The sequence below is a fragment of the Colletotrichum lupini genome, chromosome 2 (assembly GCF_023278565.1).
Source record: "Colletotrichum lupini chromosome 2, complete sequence".
NCBI classification, from domain to species: domain Eukaryota; kingdom Fungi; phylum Ascomycota; class Sordariomycetes; order Glomerellales; family Glomerellaceae; genus Colletotrichum; species Colletotrichum lupini.
This window is the reverse complement of record NC_064675.1, coordinates 4,791,506-4,808,114: the sequence shown is the minus strand read 5'-3', so window position 1 is coordinate 4,808,114 and position 16,609 is coordinate 4,791,506. Positions and strand designations below refer to the sequence as shown.

At 46.7% G+C, this 16,609-nt stretch overlaps 1 protein-coding gene across 1 annotated transcript; it reads left to right on the top strand.

The window, feature by feature from the left end:
* Positions 1–148: 148 nt before the first annotated feature.
* CLUP02_03762 (asparaginyl-tRNA synthetase) lies at positions 149–15,010 on the top strand (the record flags this gene model as incomplete). The annotated part of the gene is made up of 31 exons (XM_049282779.1): positions 149–187; positions 222–344; positions 476–1,084; positions 1,142–1,164; positions 1,345–1,416; positions 1,471–1,590; positions 1,812–2,190; positions 2,290–2,330; positions 2,410–2,571; positions 2,651–2,907; positions 3,011–3,089; positions 3,143–3,299; positions 3,363–3,446; positions 3,658–3,768; positions 9,089–9,528; positions 9,606–9,633; positions 9,663–9,725; positions 9,818–9,943; positions 10,048–10,329; positions 10,382–10,421; positions 10,499–10,621; positions 10,720–11,049; positions 11,133–11,766; positions 11,865–11,955; positions 12,058–12,126; positions 12,345–12,574; positions 12,639–12,685; positions 12,747–12,811; positions 12,989–13,090; positions 13,152–14,803; positions 14,884–15,010. 31 exons carry the CDS (start codon positions 149–151, stop codon positions 15,008–15,010), a joined length of 6,705 nt encoding a protein of 2,234 aa, XP_049139922.1.
* Between the last annotated feature and the right edge of the window lie 1,599 nt (positions 15,011–16,609).

Here is a 16,609-nt window from a genome sequence, read left to right as displayed (position 1 = left end):
TCTGCACCTTGCCTTGCCTTGCCTTGCCTTGACACTGACACCAACTGACACTCGTCAATTCCACCCGTCTGTTGACTCAACTTACCTTTAGGTACCTGCCTTACGCCTTCATCTTTTCTTGTTCTCCCCTCGCTCTCCTCTCACCCAGATGCTGACCTCATTCGACGAAAAGAAGAAAGAAAATTCAGTGAGTTTATAAAACTCAAAACCCCTACCGCAAGGTCGAATTTGCTGCTACCTTACCCGACCCCGTCCTCCCCCTTCTATTCCCAGATTCAGTCTGGCAGTCTGCTGAGGTGTCCCACTTTCCCGCGTGTGTTCTGCCGCTGATGCACCGCTGCAGCGTGTGTCGAGACCACCGCCGACGCCATCGCTACCTTGCTAAAATAAAATAAATAAAAAATCCCCGACGACATCTCACTTGTGACCTCCCAGACTATACGGAGTACTGCGTACACAATACCTTACTGCGTAGACGTCCTTGTGCTTTGGTTGGGTCCCGTCACCTTGTCACCTCCTTCTCTCACTCGCTCCTTCCCTACCTTGCCTTGGCTCCGTTATCCTTCGCCTTACTCTTTCCATTTACCTTGCTGGCGTCCCTCGCCGTCACCTTGTCGCCTTGTCCCTTGCCTTGCTCTCTTACTTCACCTTCTTCTTACCACCACTACCACCTGCACCCAAAAGAGAGAGAGAAGAAAAAAAGACCACCACACCGGCACCCGACCCAATCCACGTCTTTTCTTCCCCTTCGTCGTCGCCGCCCCCCCATTTCGACCTCGACCCCGTTCTCTTTCTCCACTACCCACCTCATCTTTCCGCCCTGCAGCAACGGCAACCACCACCGCCACTGCTCCTAGTCTCTTCCATACCTTGCTGCTACTCCGTACCAATACTACTACCACTACCACTGCCACTACCACCACACTTTACCTACCACCCGCTTCGACTCCTCTTGCCCGCTGCCACTCTAACCCCCAACTACCTGCGCCTGGAAATCACACCCGACTCCGACCCCGACCTCGACAAGACAATACACTCGACACGACACGACGCGCCGCGCGATAAGGGAGAGACTGAGAGACCGGTCTTAATTTTTCTTTCCACAGGTCTCTGTTCCTGCACAGGAACATCATTGATCTAGACAATGGTCGTCGCTACTATCAAGTGCGTACATTTTGAGCCTCTTTTCGCTAGGCTTCATTTTCTTACTTTCCCCCCCTTCCCGACACCTGACACCTGATGGCTTGTCGTCGCCCTTTCCACTATTTCGCCTGCCTGCTGCTTCTGCCCTGTCTGCATCGTCGCTGTTGCTGTCGGATTCCACTGCTCCCTGTCGCTGGGAAGGCTTCCCTTCACCGTTGCCAATCCTGACTTGAACTTGACGATCGGCAAATGGGCAGCCATCAAAGCGCGCATGTCACTAGCCACTTCTGTTTGCAACAAAAACTGATTCCCTCTCTCCTCCTCTAGGTGTGTTGTCGTCGGTGACGGTGCGGTCGGAAAGACATGCCTTCTCATCAGCTACACGACGAACAAGTTCCCCTCCGAATACGTTCCGACCGTCTTCGATAACTATGCCGTCACTGTTATGTGAGTCCTCTCCTGCAACACCTCCAAAACAATCCAAGATCGGGTTCCACAAAGCATAGACAAAAGGGTCTTTCCAAGAGATGGTCAAAGGGCGGATGAGCCGACGAGTGTATGAATCAAAAACAATGGGGATTCGAGAGAGAAAAGAAGCCGCAAGAGACGAGAAGTTGCTGGACTTTTGGTAGGCCATTTCGCTAATGGTGGATATTTCTCTTACGCAGGATCGGTGACGAGCCTTACACACTGGGACTGTTCGATACCGCCGGTCAGGAAGATTACGACAGACTCCGCCCCCTCTCCTATCCCCAGACCGACGTCTTCCTCGTCTGCTTCAGCGTCACATCACCTGCCTCCTTCGAGAACGTCCGCGAGAAGTGGTTCCCCGAGGTACATCACCACTGCCCCGGCGTCCCTTGCCTTATCGTCGGCACCCAGGTCGATCTGCGCGAGGACCCCAGCGTCCGCGAGAAGCTTTCTAAGCAGAAGATGTCTCCGGTACGGAAAGAGGACGGCGAGCGGATGGCAAAGGATTTGGGTGCGGTCAAGTACGTCGAGTGCAGTGCTCTGACGCAGTACAAGCTAAAGGATGTCTTTGACGAGGTATGCATTCTCCCGTTGGATCTGTTGTTTTGCTCTTTCCCCTCCTTAACCTGCCTATATCGCAGCTCTAGATTTGTTACTAACATACTACCTCCCCAGGCAATTGTTGCGGCTCTGGAGCCTCCTGCCCCGAAGAAGAAGTCACACAAGTGTCTTGTGCTTTGATCGTGGGACCCCTTGACGCATGGGTCTTGCTTTCCTCCCGCCATGCCCACCCAGTTCTGGCTCTGGCGGCGAGCGGAAAAGCCGAGAACCAGGCTTGGACATTTTCTCTTGCCATCCAGATGCGCGCGCAAACGGTTCTGGGTTTCCATCTTTGAACGGCATTTTGGACCTTTTTTTGCAGCGCGCATGGCATTGGACACGCTTAGGTCTTGATCAGTCACAGCTTTGGACCGATCAAGAACGGTCGTTCCTCGCGAATTAATGGATTGCACTTCCTGGTTCAGCGATAACGAAGGTTTGGATTGGATCATCTGGCCGCGGCGGTCCGGGCTTCTAGGCATATCTTGGTTGGGGACTGCGAGGAGGACGAATGGGCAAGTCGACGGGCTGTGTTTCCCCCCTTCCATATTCTGTTCACCAATTCCCAAAGTTCTCCCTCATACCATGCCCTCTTACCAAATCCAGCCCCTCATCCCTCTCGCATCCCTCATACGCCTTGCTCTGGCCCGGATCTTGGTGGTCTTTCTTGCTTCTTTCTACATTTAGGGATGGGTAAATTCATCACGCAGGCAGGAATACTTCGATAGGACAGTTTGGCGATTGGAGTGCACTTTAAATCGATGGTCTTTTTTTTCTTCGCGCTGAACCCCCAAAGTGTCTGTATGCGCGCAACTTTCCATCTACAGCCACAACCCGCGCGGAGCGAGCACCGATCAGCTGAAGGGCATGGCCTCGTGGGGATCATCACCCACTGACTGCTGATGTTTAACATGCGTGGGCGGATCAGAGCCTCCAACATCGGATCGACGAGGCGAGTCATTCCCGCTTGCTGCCCGCCTCGGTACACGCCATCCGTTCACTCACATCTTTTCTCTTTCTGCACGTTGTGGGGGCACGAAAAGAAGGGATATGGCAAGCAAGGCACGCACGTTGGAAGCGCGCAAGTAATGGACGGTGGGCAGTAGCTTTTTTGGACCAAAAGCATGCTCAACTATGATGCTGGCGAGCTACCCGACGTTCGTTCCGTCTGCCCAGGTCTCTCAACTGGGATGCCTAACGTTGCCAATCTTATCGTTGGAATGTTCTTTATTGTCCAGCTGCGCCCTCTTGAAACTCTACTTGACCTTTTTTTTTTTTTTTTTTTTTTTTTTTTTTTTGGGGTCGCGTTGTTTGCGTCAAAGCCCCCCAACACCCCCCCCCCCCCACCTCCCCCTTCCCCCCCTTTTTTTTTCTCTTTTTTATTTTTTTTTTTTTTTTTTTTTTTTTTTTTTTTTTTTTTTTTTTGCGGCGCGCGATGATTAGCGCAAAGGCCACCAACAACCCCTCACTCTCACTGGCCGCGCTTTCCTATCTGTCTGCCTGAGCGCATGCCCGCCCAACTTCTTGGGCAAAAGTCCAGCAGTCTTTGAAGGGGTCTGAGGTTAAAGAGGGCGGATTTCTGGGGGGTGGACTAGTACAGTTGCTGGTGGTAGGGGAGGGGGAGGGGGGGAAGGGAATCGCATAAAAGAATGACGTCGCAGCCTCGGCGTGCCGTCGTCCATCCGAAGGAATCGGTCATCAATGCGAGACAGATGCGGTTAAGGAAAACTTGACAGTGTGCCGTTTGTGTCTTTTCCCTCCCCCCAACGGGATTTACGGCGTTCGCGTGGTTCAAAACGCTTACGCCTCAGGGACTCCCGGGCCTGTGCTCTCTCTCACTCTGCGTGTGTATTTACAATCGGTTTGTTTGTGTGCCTCTTTTTCTTTCAAGAGAGATGGAACGGCTGATGGATTGGTGGAGAGAGGAGAGATTAAAAGAGAAAGAGCGAGAGAGAGAAAGGCAGAAGGAGGCGTTATTGTCTTACCCGCCTCCGAAGCCATACATACACGGAGACGCCATCCCCTTTTTCCAAGTTCTCGTTCCAAGTTCTGACGTTGCTTACCTACCTACGAACACACCTGTGGTGCCGCGTACCTAGCCTAGGTAGCGGTGCCTGCAACCGTGACGGAGGCTATGTTCGAGACGCGTTGCGAACGCCACGAAGGCGTTCATGGGGTTTCCCTGGGGAACCTGGAAGATTTGAGGCGGGGAGCGCAAAGGATGTTAAAGTACGTGAGTAATGGAGGTAGACAAGGGGGGTTCGAGAGGAATAATGGAAAATCCGGATGTGGTTCAGGCTTCGAGGGATCTGGGGAGTGTGTTACTTGGGGGAAGAGTCGCTTTTGTACTAGGGCGAGGATATTCTGCCAGCAGCTCCCGCTATTCTACCACCAAGTGTAGCTACGGCCGCCACACGACCGCCGGTCTCGGGTATATACATAAGCTAGGCTCTACGTAGTTAGTATTTAAATAAATTAGACTAATAAAAGGCCGTTAGTTAACTTATAGTTAATTAAATTATTTTAGTAAAAAGTATAGTAATTAATAAATTAGCTTAATTTGACGTAATTAACAAAGTAGCCTAATTAACTACTTAATTAATTACTTAATTAACTACCTAATTAACTACCTAATTAACTACCTAATTAACTACCTAATTAACTACCTAATTAACTATTAATTACTCTATATAGCCTATAGCCCGTAATTTAGTAACTTCCTTTACTTTAGCCTCGTACTCTATTTTAGCCTCGTACTTATTAATAAGTCTATTTATCTTATTTTTTATTATAAGATTAATATTATAAATATAATCCTCGTTAGCTAAATCTTATAATATATTTAACTACGTAAAATTATTAATTAATTAAGATTACGACTTTATAAGTATTAGCGACTAAAGAGCCCTTATAAAATTAATCGTATTATTATTAACTATATTAATTATTTTATTAATAATAGCCCGCTAATACTTCTATTATATTTTTATATTAAGCTCGTATATATTAAAATCGTATATAATCTCGAGGCTTTGTTAAATGGAAATAGCCTTATTTAGTACTAAAAGTATTATTAATAATAATAGCGCTAATATAAGTACTATTTTTATATATTTAGTAACTTCCTTATATTTAAACGTAGAGGGCTCTTATTTAGAAGAGGTATTTTAATTAATAATTAGTTTTTTTAACTTATTTATTATAATTATTATAATACTCGCTATAAAGCCCTATAAGCAACCCTTACTTCGGATTTATAAGGAATTAAATAGGGAAATAAAAATATTATTATTAATAATAAGCTCTAAATATTACTAAAACTAATATAAATAGATCTTTAATAATATTAGAGTACTATCCTTAATATATTACTAAAGGACGTAATAATAAGATAGCTTATAAGTAGTTCGAATTAAGTAGTATATATACTTTTTTAATAGCTTTTTTAATAAACCTAAATTTAGCTATTTACTTAGCGTACTAAGTTTTTATAAAAGTTACTTAAGAGTATTATAATATATATACGGACGTACCTTTTTTTAAAGTAATTTTATAATAATACTTAATACTTTAGCTTAGTAACGGGTCCGGTAAGTACTAATTATAATTATTTAACTTATTTAAAAAATAACTAATTTATTAAATACGGCTTTAAAGTTACTTATATAATAATAAACTCGTATTTTAATACTCGCGTATAAGGATTTAATAATTAATATAGTTAAGTAATTAAAATACTTAATTTAGTTAACCTAAATAAGTATAAGTTTTTCGTATTATAACTTAAGCTAAGTATTAATAACGTAATTAATTACTACCACAAGGTACTTAGTAATTTAAAATTTAAATAATTAGTCGTAGTATATAGCTATTAATTAGTTACGGAGGAGATTACCCTAATCTATAAAGAATTATTAAAAATAAGGGTTATATATAACTATACTAGTCTTATTTTTTATAACTAGGTTAAAATAACGCTAGGTCCGGGCTAGTATATTAAGGTTAACGTACTAGTAATAAAGTACGTATAGTACTATTTTAAATTAAGTATTATTATTAAGGGTATTAAGTAGAGTAATCTTATAATTTGTATATATAACTTATAAAAAGGGAATTTCGTAAACCCGGAGTAATATTAATAGCTAGTTGTTACGAAGGTAACTTTGTTTACCTTATTATTCGCCTTATTATCAATATTACGTAAGCAAACTATATACCATATTAATCTACGATTTCTGTAGATTATTATAGGTATTGATTATGTAAGCAATACTGCTTATATAAGCTTACGTGAGCAATGGAAAGTACTGGAAGGTAACTGAATAATCTGGAATTTACTCGAGGCGGAATTACGTACTACGATTACGCATTCACTTACGTATACGCTTATTAATTATATCATAATTAATAAGCAATGGACTATTCCAGTAGGAGGTTTTTATGCCTATATATAGGCGTGTATTTGCCTACCTAGACCTTTCGTTAAGCAAGCAACTTCTCATATAGTAATTCAACTATATTACTCTCTTTACTACAAAAACCTCTTTTATATACGCTTATATCCCCTATATTCATATATTCTTGCTTCTATATGAATATTCACTTTTTATATTCTTTATAAGAATATCCCGCATTACCTCGTTAAAGCTATACGTGCTAGACTAGTTAATATCTTAACTATAATTAGCTTTTTTCTTATTAAATAGAAAGTAATTCGTAACTTAAAAAGTATAATTATTATTAATTATTTTATAAATATTAAATAATAGCCCTTTAGGGTCCGGTCCGCCTCATTAAGGGCCATCTTCGCCTTTATAAGCAAGCTAGTCTATTAGGGTTAATATTAAGTATCTTTATTACGTAATAAACTTTATAACTAATAATAGCTAGCCGTAGCTATTATTAAATACTAATAATCCCGCTATAATATATTAATTACCCTTTAAATAGCTAAAAACTACCCCCTATTTTTTACCTTATTTAATAATTTTAAAATATCCCTTTTAGTCTTTCCTAACCTACTCCTACGCTACGTTTTTAAAATATTAATAGTATTTTAGAGTCGGTTAAGTATTTTAAGGCTATTATATTATATAAGCTAAGTACTTATTAAGGTAATAGCTATATTAATATATATTTTTCTAATTTTTAAGTTAATAGTATTTAATTTATATTTTTTAAAACGGCCGTACTATAGTTCGGAGTCCTCTAGTATAATATTTATAAGATCGAACTTCTAATTATTAAGGAAGCCCTAGGGGTCGATAATAACTACGTATCTTAGTATTTTAATAGTATATATTTAAAGTAAACGATTTAATAATAATAATAATAATAATAGTAATATGGTAATAGCGATAGGGCAATAGTAATAGGGTAATAATAATAAGGTAATAATAATAGATAGCGAGGGAAGTAGCGTTTTTTAATTTTAATAAAAAAAACGAGGTAACGAATATATATATATATATATACGAGTTAAAGTTAAAAGCGTATATTAATAAGGTCGGTATTATTCTTAATAATAGTAACGAGGGTATTTTTAATACTATATTATTATAAGCTACTATTACTTAGAGGGTAATAAACTTAGCTAAGTAGGCGGCTTATAAAGTAGTAGCGTTAAGTACTTAATATTGCTATTAATAATTTATAGTTATAAACTTTATAAGAGGGAAAGTTAAAAAGTTAGAAAATCTAAAAAAAATAGTCTATTAAGATAATAGGAGTATCTATTAATACTATGTATTAATACTATATAATTAATATTAAGAACCGCCCGAGTAACTAATAAAAGTAGAATAAAAAAACAAATGTTAAATAATAGTATATTAAATTAGTTAGTTTTATATATAGAATCTATTAATAAAATATTTAGATATTATTAAAGTAGGGAAATCGTAATAATAAGTATAATAAATAAGCTCGTAATATAGCCCGCGTCGTTATATTAAAAGCGGTACTAGTACTTTATTAAATTACGTAATTAGTTAAGTAATTACTTAATAAAGGTCTTACTACTTAATTTATTATAATAAGAAGTAGCTAATATATTAAATATATTATAAGTAACGATACTACTATAATTATTACTTTTTAACCGTAAGTTTAAAAAGATTTAAATAGGTCGAATACCCTTATTTTATTAGTTAACAATTTAGTCTATTTTATTACGTAGTAGTACGTAGTAGTAATATATAAAAGCGTTAGTATTACTAAATAAGTAGTTATAGTAGTTATAAAAGTTATTAATAACGGGATAAAAGAGCTAATTACTATTTAAAAAGCTAATAATAATTTATTAGTAATAGTTTATAAATAAGGTTAAGGATTTATAATACTTATTTAAATAGGTTAACTTTATAAAATATTATTATTTTTAATTATAACGCGGGTTATAAGTATAATAATAAATAATAATAATTAGTACCTTAATAAAAAGCTTATATTAAATAATTTAGATTACGAAGCTAGCTTTATAAATAGCCTCGTTAAGTATTACTCTAGTCTTAAGTAAGTTAAAAAAGCGCTAATTATAAAATAAGTAATTATACTCTATATAATTATAATTGTTATAATTAACGGTATATTAATAAATAAAAGGATCGTTAACTTTATAATTATTCTCTTTTTATAGTATATTAATATTAAGAATAGCTTTAATTAATAATAGTAGCGACGATAAGGTTAATAAAGTAGTAATTATAAGTGGGTAAGTAAGTAAGTAAGTGGGTAGGTAGGTAAGTGGGTGGGTATAGGTAGCTAGGCTCTGTAGTCGGAGGTAGGGCCTGCCGCAGCCACACTTGGTGGCAGAATAGCGGGAGCTGCTGGCAGAATATCCTCGCCCTTGTACTAATGTGAGGTATGGCATTAGGTTCTCTGGGCGTACGGTCCAGGGACCTTCTGCAGCCCACCATCTTCACCTCATCCACGGACCACAACTTGGGACGCTGAAGATGATGAAATAAACGAGCACCTAATATCGCACTTTTGCGATTGGACGTTTTCTCTCGCTCGCTCTCGAGGTGGGTGTCCCACCACCCCGACGTGCCCATCCTTAACGGGAGACCCCACCTCCCGGGAAGAGATCGGATACCGTGTAGTTACATATCCGGGCTCCATGATCCCCACCGCGCGCCGGCGGCCAGGAACGATGCACCACCGACCCCGCATTGCCCGCCATATTACGGTCTACCTCTACCTTACTACTGGCATCCTGGAGAAAGCCCGGCGCACCGCATCCAGGCATTTTAGTCTAATGCATTCGTTGACAATTTATTTCCTCACTCAGTCTACACTACCGGCATCGGCGGGGTTCTTCGCACTCTTTTCGGACGATAGATGCCCGTTATCGACTGGCTGAGGAAGCTCTCCTGCAACCCCCACATCAGACCTTCCCCGCCGGACGTTCTCCGCTGGGTTTACTGAATGCCACAAGGTGACAAAAGTCATCACCTTTAACCCTGGGTTTTCCTGGTGACAGCCCGGATCTGATTACCGTGTCCCACCATGTACGTAAAGTAAGCTCATAACTTTGGGGTTATCGGGTAGGGTAAATATCGGCAGATGCAATGCTCATTGGCCAATAATGAACAAGCAATAGGCGGGATTCATTGCAAGTAGAAGATCCATTATGTATATCCCCCGAATACACGGGAAGCGAGTTGTCGGTCTAGCCATTCGAATCAGACAACCACAAAGGGCGCGTGCGCGCGCAAACCCGCGCCGGGTCGGTCGAGGTGTGTGACCCGTTCTGAACGCTTCCGGTCCCCGATATACCTTGGCCCGGTTTCCCTCGTTTTTAAAAGGAGTTGCTTCTTTCCTTTCTGATAGACTTGCCCTGAATTGAGGATTCTCTCATCCTTGCTATTCTCGTCATCACCTAACAACCCCTCTCACGACCGTTCTTACTTTGTGATTGTCACAACGACTCGGGTGCAGGAAACATCACAGGGGAGAACAGAACAACAACGAGACCTAGCCGTCATGAAGTTGACGTCTCTCCTGCTGGGCTGCTCGTCAGCCCTGCTGGCCGCCGCGTGCGGCAACCACGGCGACGAGAAAGAGTGGACCAAGGCCGAGCTGGATGAGTTGGAGGCTAAATGGGGTTTCGAGGTACGTCGGATGGATGTCTTTACAAGTCATTGACTTGCTGCTTGGTGATGAGATGAGAGAATGGAGGGCTAACTTGATATTTGTTCAGTGGGGTTAGTACCAGTCACCGCAGAGGAGAGTAAATGGGTTATGAGAGGAGAACATTGAGGGGCTCACGATGTTGATTTAGGATTCACGGGCATCGGCTCTTTCGCTCATCTTAAGCACGCCAAGTGCCTGACGACGCCGTCCGAGCTGTACGATATCGCCATCATCGGCGCGCCGTTTGACACGGCTGTCAGCTATAGGCCAGGTGAGCGGGAAACATGTTCCCCTCCTTCCCCCTTTCTTTCACTTCGCAACGGCACAATCGCTGCTACTGCCAACAAGGTACTGACTGAGTTTCAAAAGGCGCCCGCTTCGGCCCCCGCGCCATCCGCCAGGCCTCGAGCAGACAGACGTCGTTCCGCGGCTTCAACCCGCGCGCGAGCATCAACCCGTACGCCAACTGGGCCACGATCCTCGACTGTGGCGACATACCCGTCACGCCCATGGACAACGTCGTCGCCGTGGAGCAGATGTCGGCCGCCTTCAAGGAGCTGGGTCAGCGCAGGCCCGTGTCGAGCTCGCTGAGCAGGCCGAAGCTCATCACCCTCGGCGGCGACCACAGTCTCGCGCTGCCCGCGCTGAGGGCACTTAGGGAGGCGTACGGGGCGCCGTTGAGGGTGTTGCATTTTGACGGTGAGTTTTTTGGTGTCCCTGTTGAGGTGGAGCGAGACGGGCAGACGGAGCAAAGGAATGGGATCGCGTCACAGATGCTTGAGAAAGAATGGTATGGCTGACGTATATCACGAAATACACAGCTCACCTGGACACCTGGCACCCGGCAAAGTACCCGTCCTACTGGACCGCAACGCAATTCAACCACGGCTCCATGTTCTGGATGGCCGGCAACGAAGGCCTCCTCTCCAACGCCTCGAGCCAGCCCTCGGTCCACGCGGGCCTGCGCACCCGCCTCTCCGGCACCGACTTCACCGACCACGACGACGACACGGCGCAGAACTGGGTGCGCATCGCCGCCGACGACATTGACGAGATTGGCACCGCGGGTATCGTCAAATCCATCATGGAGACGCTGGGCACCGAGGACCCCGTGTACCTGTCCATCGATATCGACGTGCTGGACCCGGCGTTCGCGCCTGGTACGGGCACGCCTGAGCCCGGTGGCTGGACGACGCGCGAGCTGATTCGGATTCTGAGGGGCATCGAGGGGTTGAATTTGGTGGGTGCTGATGTTGTGGAGGTGAGCCCTGCGTATCAGAATGCCGGGGAGGAGACGGCGTTGGCGGCGGCGCAGGTTGTTTATGAGGTTCTCAGCTCGATGGTGAAGAAGGGGCTTGAGGGGATGGGGAAGGAGGGCAAGGCTGCTGCTGCTGTTGTAGATGAGAAGGATGAGTTGTGAGTTGGTTGATTCGGATGAGATGGAGTTTGGCATTTGAAAAGGGAGTTGAGAAGGGGGGGTGGGGGGGGTGGTTCGTATCGCTGACAAGATACAGAACGCAGGTCTCTGGATGTCAGGAAGAGAAGTGGAATGAGCAGGAGGACTTGTTAAACTCTGGCATGTTCACCGGAACGGCAGCAGCTCGAGTTGGGTATTATGGACGTCCATAAGACGCTGGGTTTCTTAGGGCGACTTGTCACGTCAGCCATCCTTATACGAAGAATGGCAAGAATGAGTAAATGAAATAGACAAAAGTCATTGACGATACACCATACGAGATGGCACCAGCTGGGACTCCCACGAGTGCTTCATACTCTGTAAGTATATCTCAATAGGTGCATTGTGAAGCTTCCCGATATCAAGATTCCCCTTTCCCGAATCTCTTCCACGGCCTGAGGTAATCTCGACTTATAACAGTTGCGGGCAATTTAGAGCTTTCCTCACAAATAATGTACCGTACGCAGTAGTATAAAGGTAGTGTACCGCTCATTCTGCACCCTCTACGCTTGGACCAAAATAACGAGACTTTGTTCAGTTACTGTTTCCAGCATTCTCACCGCCACCCCAAGGTGAGTACGCAAACCGCCTCACCGTCGCTTTGTCCTTCAGATGCCCGAGTCAAGGGGGGATAGACCCAGCAGATGTACCTAGATACGGTTACGCACCCGCCTACCTTCCTATCTTCGGAGCAAAGTTGGGCGAGACCCAACCTCGTCCTCAGCAAATGCCAAACGGGCGGGCGCTCATAAAAGAAAGAGGGCCCCCGTAACGTAAGGCCCGAGCTCCCTTATCTCTGAGCAATTACAACGCTCAATTGGGAATTGGGCAGGGTAATGTCTTTTGAAAAGCACCTCAGTTCCCGCTGGGCGCCGGGCGGTGATCTCAGGGAGCAAAGGTATCAAGGGGGTAGGTGTAATTGCACTGTAACAAACCCCAGACACTGGAAAGCCAACAGAGGTGACTCACACAGCTTCGAGCAACATGTCAGGTCAGGTCCGGATAGTCTGTGTTAGATAAAAAAGGGTTCTGCCTTTGACTGAACCCAATTGCACGACTTTCTCCTGTAATACCAATTCCTGATTATTTTCTCTCTCTCCCAATTGTTGTTGGCTTTGCGGTTGTAAGTGACTCACGCAGCACAGTCACAAAAAAGATACCCGACGCTGTACATCAGACCAGGTCACCCTCTCCCCTCACCCCTCCGTCCCTCCCACCAACTCAATCCGAATAATTTACCCCGCCATCCAGAAACCATCCCAAAAATTTCCTAAAACTTCGACTGTACACAAACAACCGGCTTTTGAGTCAACAGTCGACGGACGCAACTCCTTTCTCTCCCTAGACGTCAAAGAACCCTCGACCACACACCATGGCCGCCCCACAGGAGTTGGCTGAGCGTCCCAAGACGGAGGACAAGGTCTACATCGACACCGACGTCGGCGCCGACGAGCCCTCGACCCAGGGCACCGAGTCCTCCCCCTTCAAGTCCCTCGCCGCCGCCTACATCGCCAACAACGAGTCCGTCACATCGCGCCACTTCCTCACCCGCGCCTCCAAGACGGGTGACGACGAGGCCGCTCGCCTCGAGTGGAAGGAGCCTGCAAAGAGCGCCGTGAAAAAGGCCCAGTCCGCCCTCGACGCCCACCGCAAGAAGCTCGTCAAGCAGGCCCAGATCGAGGCCAAGGAGGAGGAGCAGAAGAAGGCCCGCCAGCAGGCCCTCGAGGCTGCCAAGCAGATCGTCATCAAGGAGGACGAGTCTCTCCCCGAGGCGAAGCGCATCACCATCGCCGACAAGACCGTCGTGCTGGGCGAGGGCGATAAGAAGGGCGACCGCGTCAAGATTGCCGGCCGCATTCACAGGCTGCGCGCCCAGAAGCAGGCCACCTTCATCACCCTCGTCGACGGCTACGGACACCTCCAGTGCGTGCTCCAGGCCGGCGACCTCACAAAGACGTACGACGCCCTCACCTTTGCCCAGGGAACCTCCCTTTGGGTCTACGGCGAGCTCAAGAAGGTCCCCGAGGGCCAAACCGCCCCGGATAACCGTGAACTTCACGTCGACTACTACAAGGTCATTGGCACGTCGCCCACGGACGAAGATGCCATCACCAACAAGGTCTCGCTGCTGCAGAACCAGTGGGACTCCCAGATGCTGGACAACCGCCACCTGGTTCTCCGCGGTGACAACGCCTCCGCGATCATGAAGATCCGCGCCGCCGTCGAGTGGGCCTTCACCAAGACCTACAAGGACCTCAAGATCACAAAGGTCTCTCCCCCGGCTCTGGTCCAGACCCAGGTCGAGGGCGGTTCCACGCTCTTCTCCGTCCCCTACTACGACGAGGCTGCCTACCTCACCCAGTCCTCCCAGCTGTATCTCGAGACCGTCCTCCCCAGCTTGGGAAGCGTCTACTGCATCGAAAAGTCCTTCCGTGCGGAGCGCAGCTTGACCCGCAGACATTTGTCCGAGTACACTCACGTCGAGGCGGAGCTCGACTTCATCGAGTTTCCCGACCTGCTCGCCCATCTCGAGGAGGTCATGTGCCGCGTCATCGACAACGTCCTCGCCGACGAGGAGATCGCCGCCTACGTCAAGGAGCTCAACCCCGACTTTAAGAAGCCCGTCCGCCCCTTCCTGCGCATGAAGTACACCGACGCCATCGACTGGCTCAACGCCCAAGACCCCCCCATCCTCAACGAGGACGGCGAGACCCACAAGTTTGGCGACGACATTGCCGAGGCCGCCGAGCGCAGGATGACCGACATCATCAACAAGCCCATCTTCCTCACCCACTTCCCCACAGAGATTAAGGCCTTCTACATGAAGAAGGACCCCAACGACCCGCGCGTCACCGAGAGCGTCGACTGCCTGATGCCCGGTGTCGGAGAGATTGTTGGTGGTTCCATGAGAATGGAGGGCTACGACGAGCTCCTCGCCGCCTACGACAGAGAGGGAATCCCGTCAAAGGACTACTACTGGTACACTGACCAGAGAAAGTGAGTTTACTTTTTCCCCCCCCTCTCGAAGCTGTTGTATAGACAAAAAAGGACAACGATTGCTGACAAGACTGCTTTAGGTACGGAACCTCCCCCCACGGCGGCTACGGTCTTGGCCTCGAGCGTTTCCTGGCCTGGTTGGCCAACCAGCACACCGTCCGTACGACATGCTTGTACCCCCGCTACATGGGACGTTGCAAGCCTTAGAGAAATAGCCAGTGTGTGTGGTCCGGTGTTGAGAGGAAGAAAGATATAGATACGAGAGTGATGAGAGGAACGAGACAGGGGAAGAAAGGGAAAAGGAAAATCGGCCCGGCGTGCTTCACAAAAAACGCTGCGGCAGAGGTATGAGAGAGATCAATCAGGTTCCCGAAGGGAGGGGCTTTCCAAATGGTTTTTTGACAGCGGTTTGCTGCAAAAGGGTAACCAGAGACGGTGTCGGTGGGCTTAGATAGGAGTTTTACGGAATATCACAACCACAATCTCCATCGGAGCGCTGAAACTCCAGTGAGAAAGAAGACAACAAAAACGCATGAGCTATCTGCCGCAGTGATTCAAGCAAGTGGGCAGAGATTGTGACCCAGACGATTTGAAGTCTCCCAATCTTCCAACGGGGGTGAGAAGGCAGTCACCTCAGCCGTGTTGCTCTGCGTTTATTACGTCCCAACATTCAGCAAATCGCGTCCCCTGACCGACGACGACGGCGTAGCCTTTCCCCATCCAGGGATCCATGCCCTCCACGAGGTGGGAGCCCGAAAAAAAAAGAAGCTGTCAAAAGTCGAAGCCAAAGTCGCGAGACGCAGCGAGCCTAGGCCGAACCTAACACGAACTGCCGGTAGGAAGCGTCAGACACGAACTCTCCTTCTCCTATTTCTCTCTTCACCTAATGTTCGATGGTGTGTGTAAGAGTCTCGAATCGTTGCCAGACCGAGGCCCCGGCTCCGAACGGGATGGTGCGGCGCCGCAATGGTCGACAATTGGGGGGGGTCGGGACTTCTTGTGATCCGTGTTCGTCGCGAGCTTGCGAAGCGGGCTGGTGAAAAGTCCGGACATGGGTCAGAGAGCCTTTGCAGCTCGTGCTTGCTCGGCCGATCTTGCGTTTGAAGCCACCACACTTCGGACCTCCTTCTCGAAGGACTCGATGCTCTCCCGTCTCGAAAGGAATGTCGGGCGGCGAAGAGTAGTGGTTACAGGCTACCTGTAATTCAGATCATGTCTGTGCAGGTAGGGTCGTGCCGGGGAGCCGAGCGTTTGACCGTGAGTAGTAGGGAGAGGTGTAGGTGGCCCGATAAGACATCGTGATAACCTCGCGTGTCTCCCGACTCCTCTGGCCTGCATCAAAGGTCCCAGAGCCTTGAACAGCCGAGAAGAACTCGTTTGCCTTTCTGGAATGTCTGACGCCCGATTATCGAACCCGACCCAGAGTGATGTAGCCCAAAGCGGCGGCTCAACCGTCGTGCATGGAAACATCAATCTACCGTTGTAGCTGTAGACGAGTACGCAGATCGCGTACGCATTGACAAGTCTGGCGATCGATCGCCCCGACTTGTGTATTAAGGTGACGGTCAGCAACATCAACAGGCAAGTGAAGACTGCAGAATCGAGCACGAAGATACTTGCTGAGCAACATCTCAGTCAGCTCCTGTAAACAATAGGAGATCAGGCGCCCTTAGATGAGGCTCTGGCCTGTGGTTGTCAGTACTGGCTGGTTGCGTAGACATGACTAGTTGGTCGGGAAAGGAGGCCTGCAGCGTAGCATTTAGAGAGGCTAATTGCGAAGCTTAAACCTCGAGCCTTGCAGACACC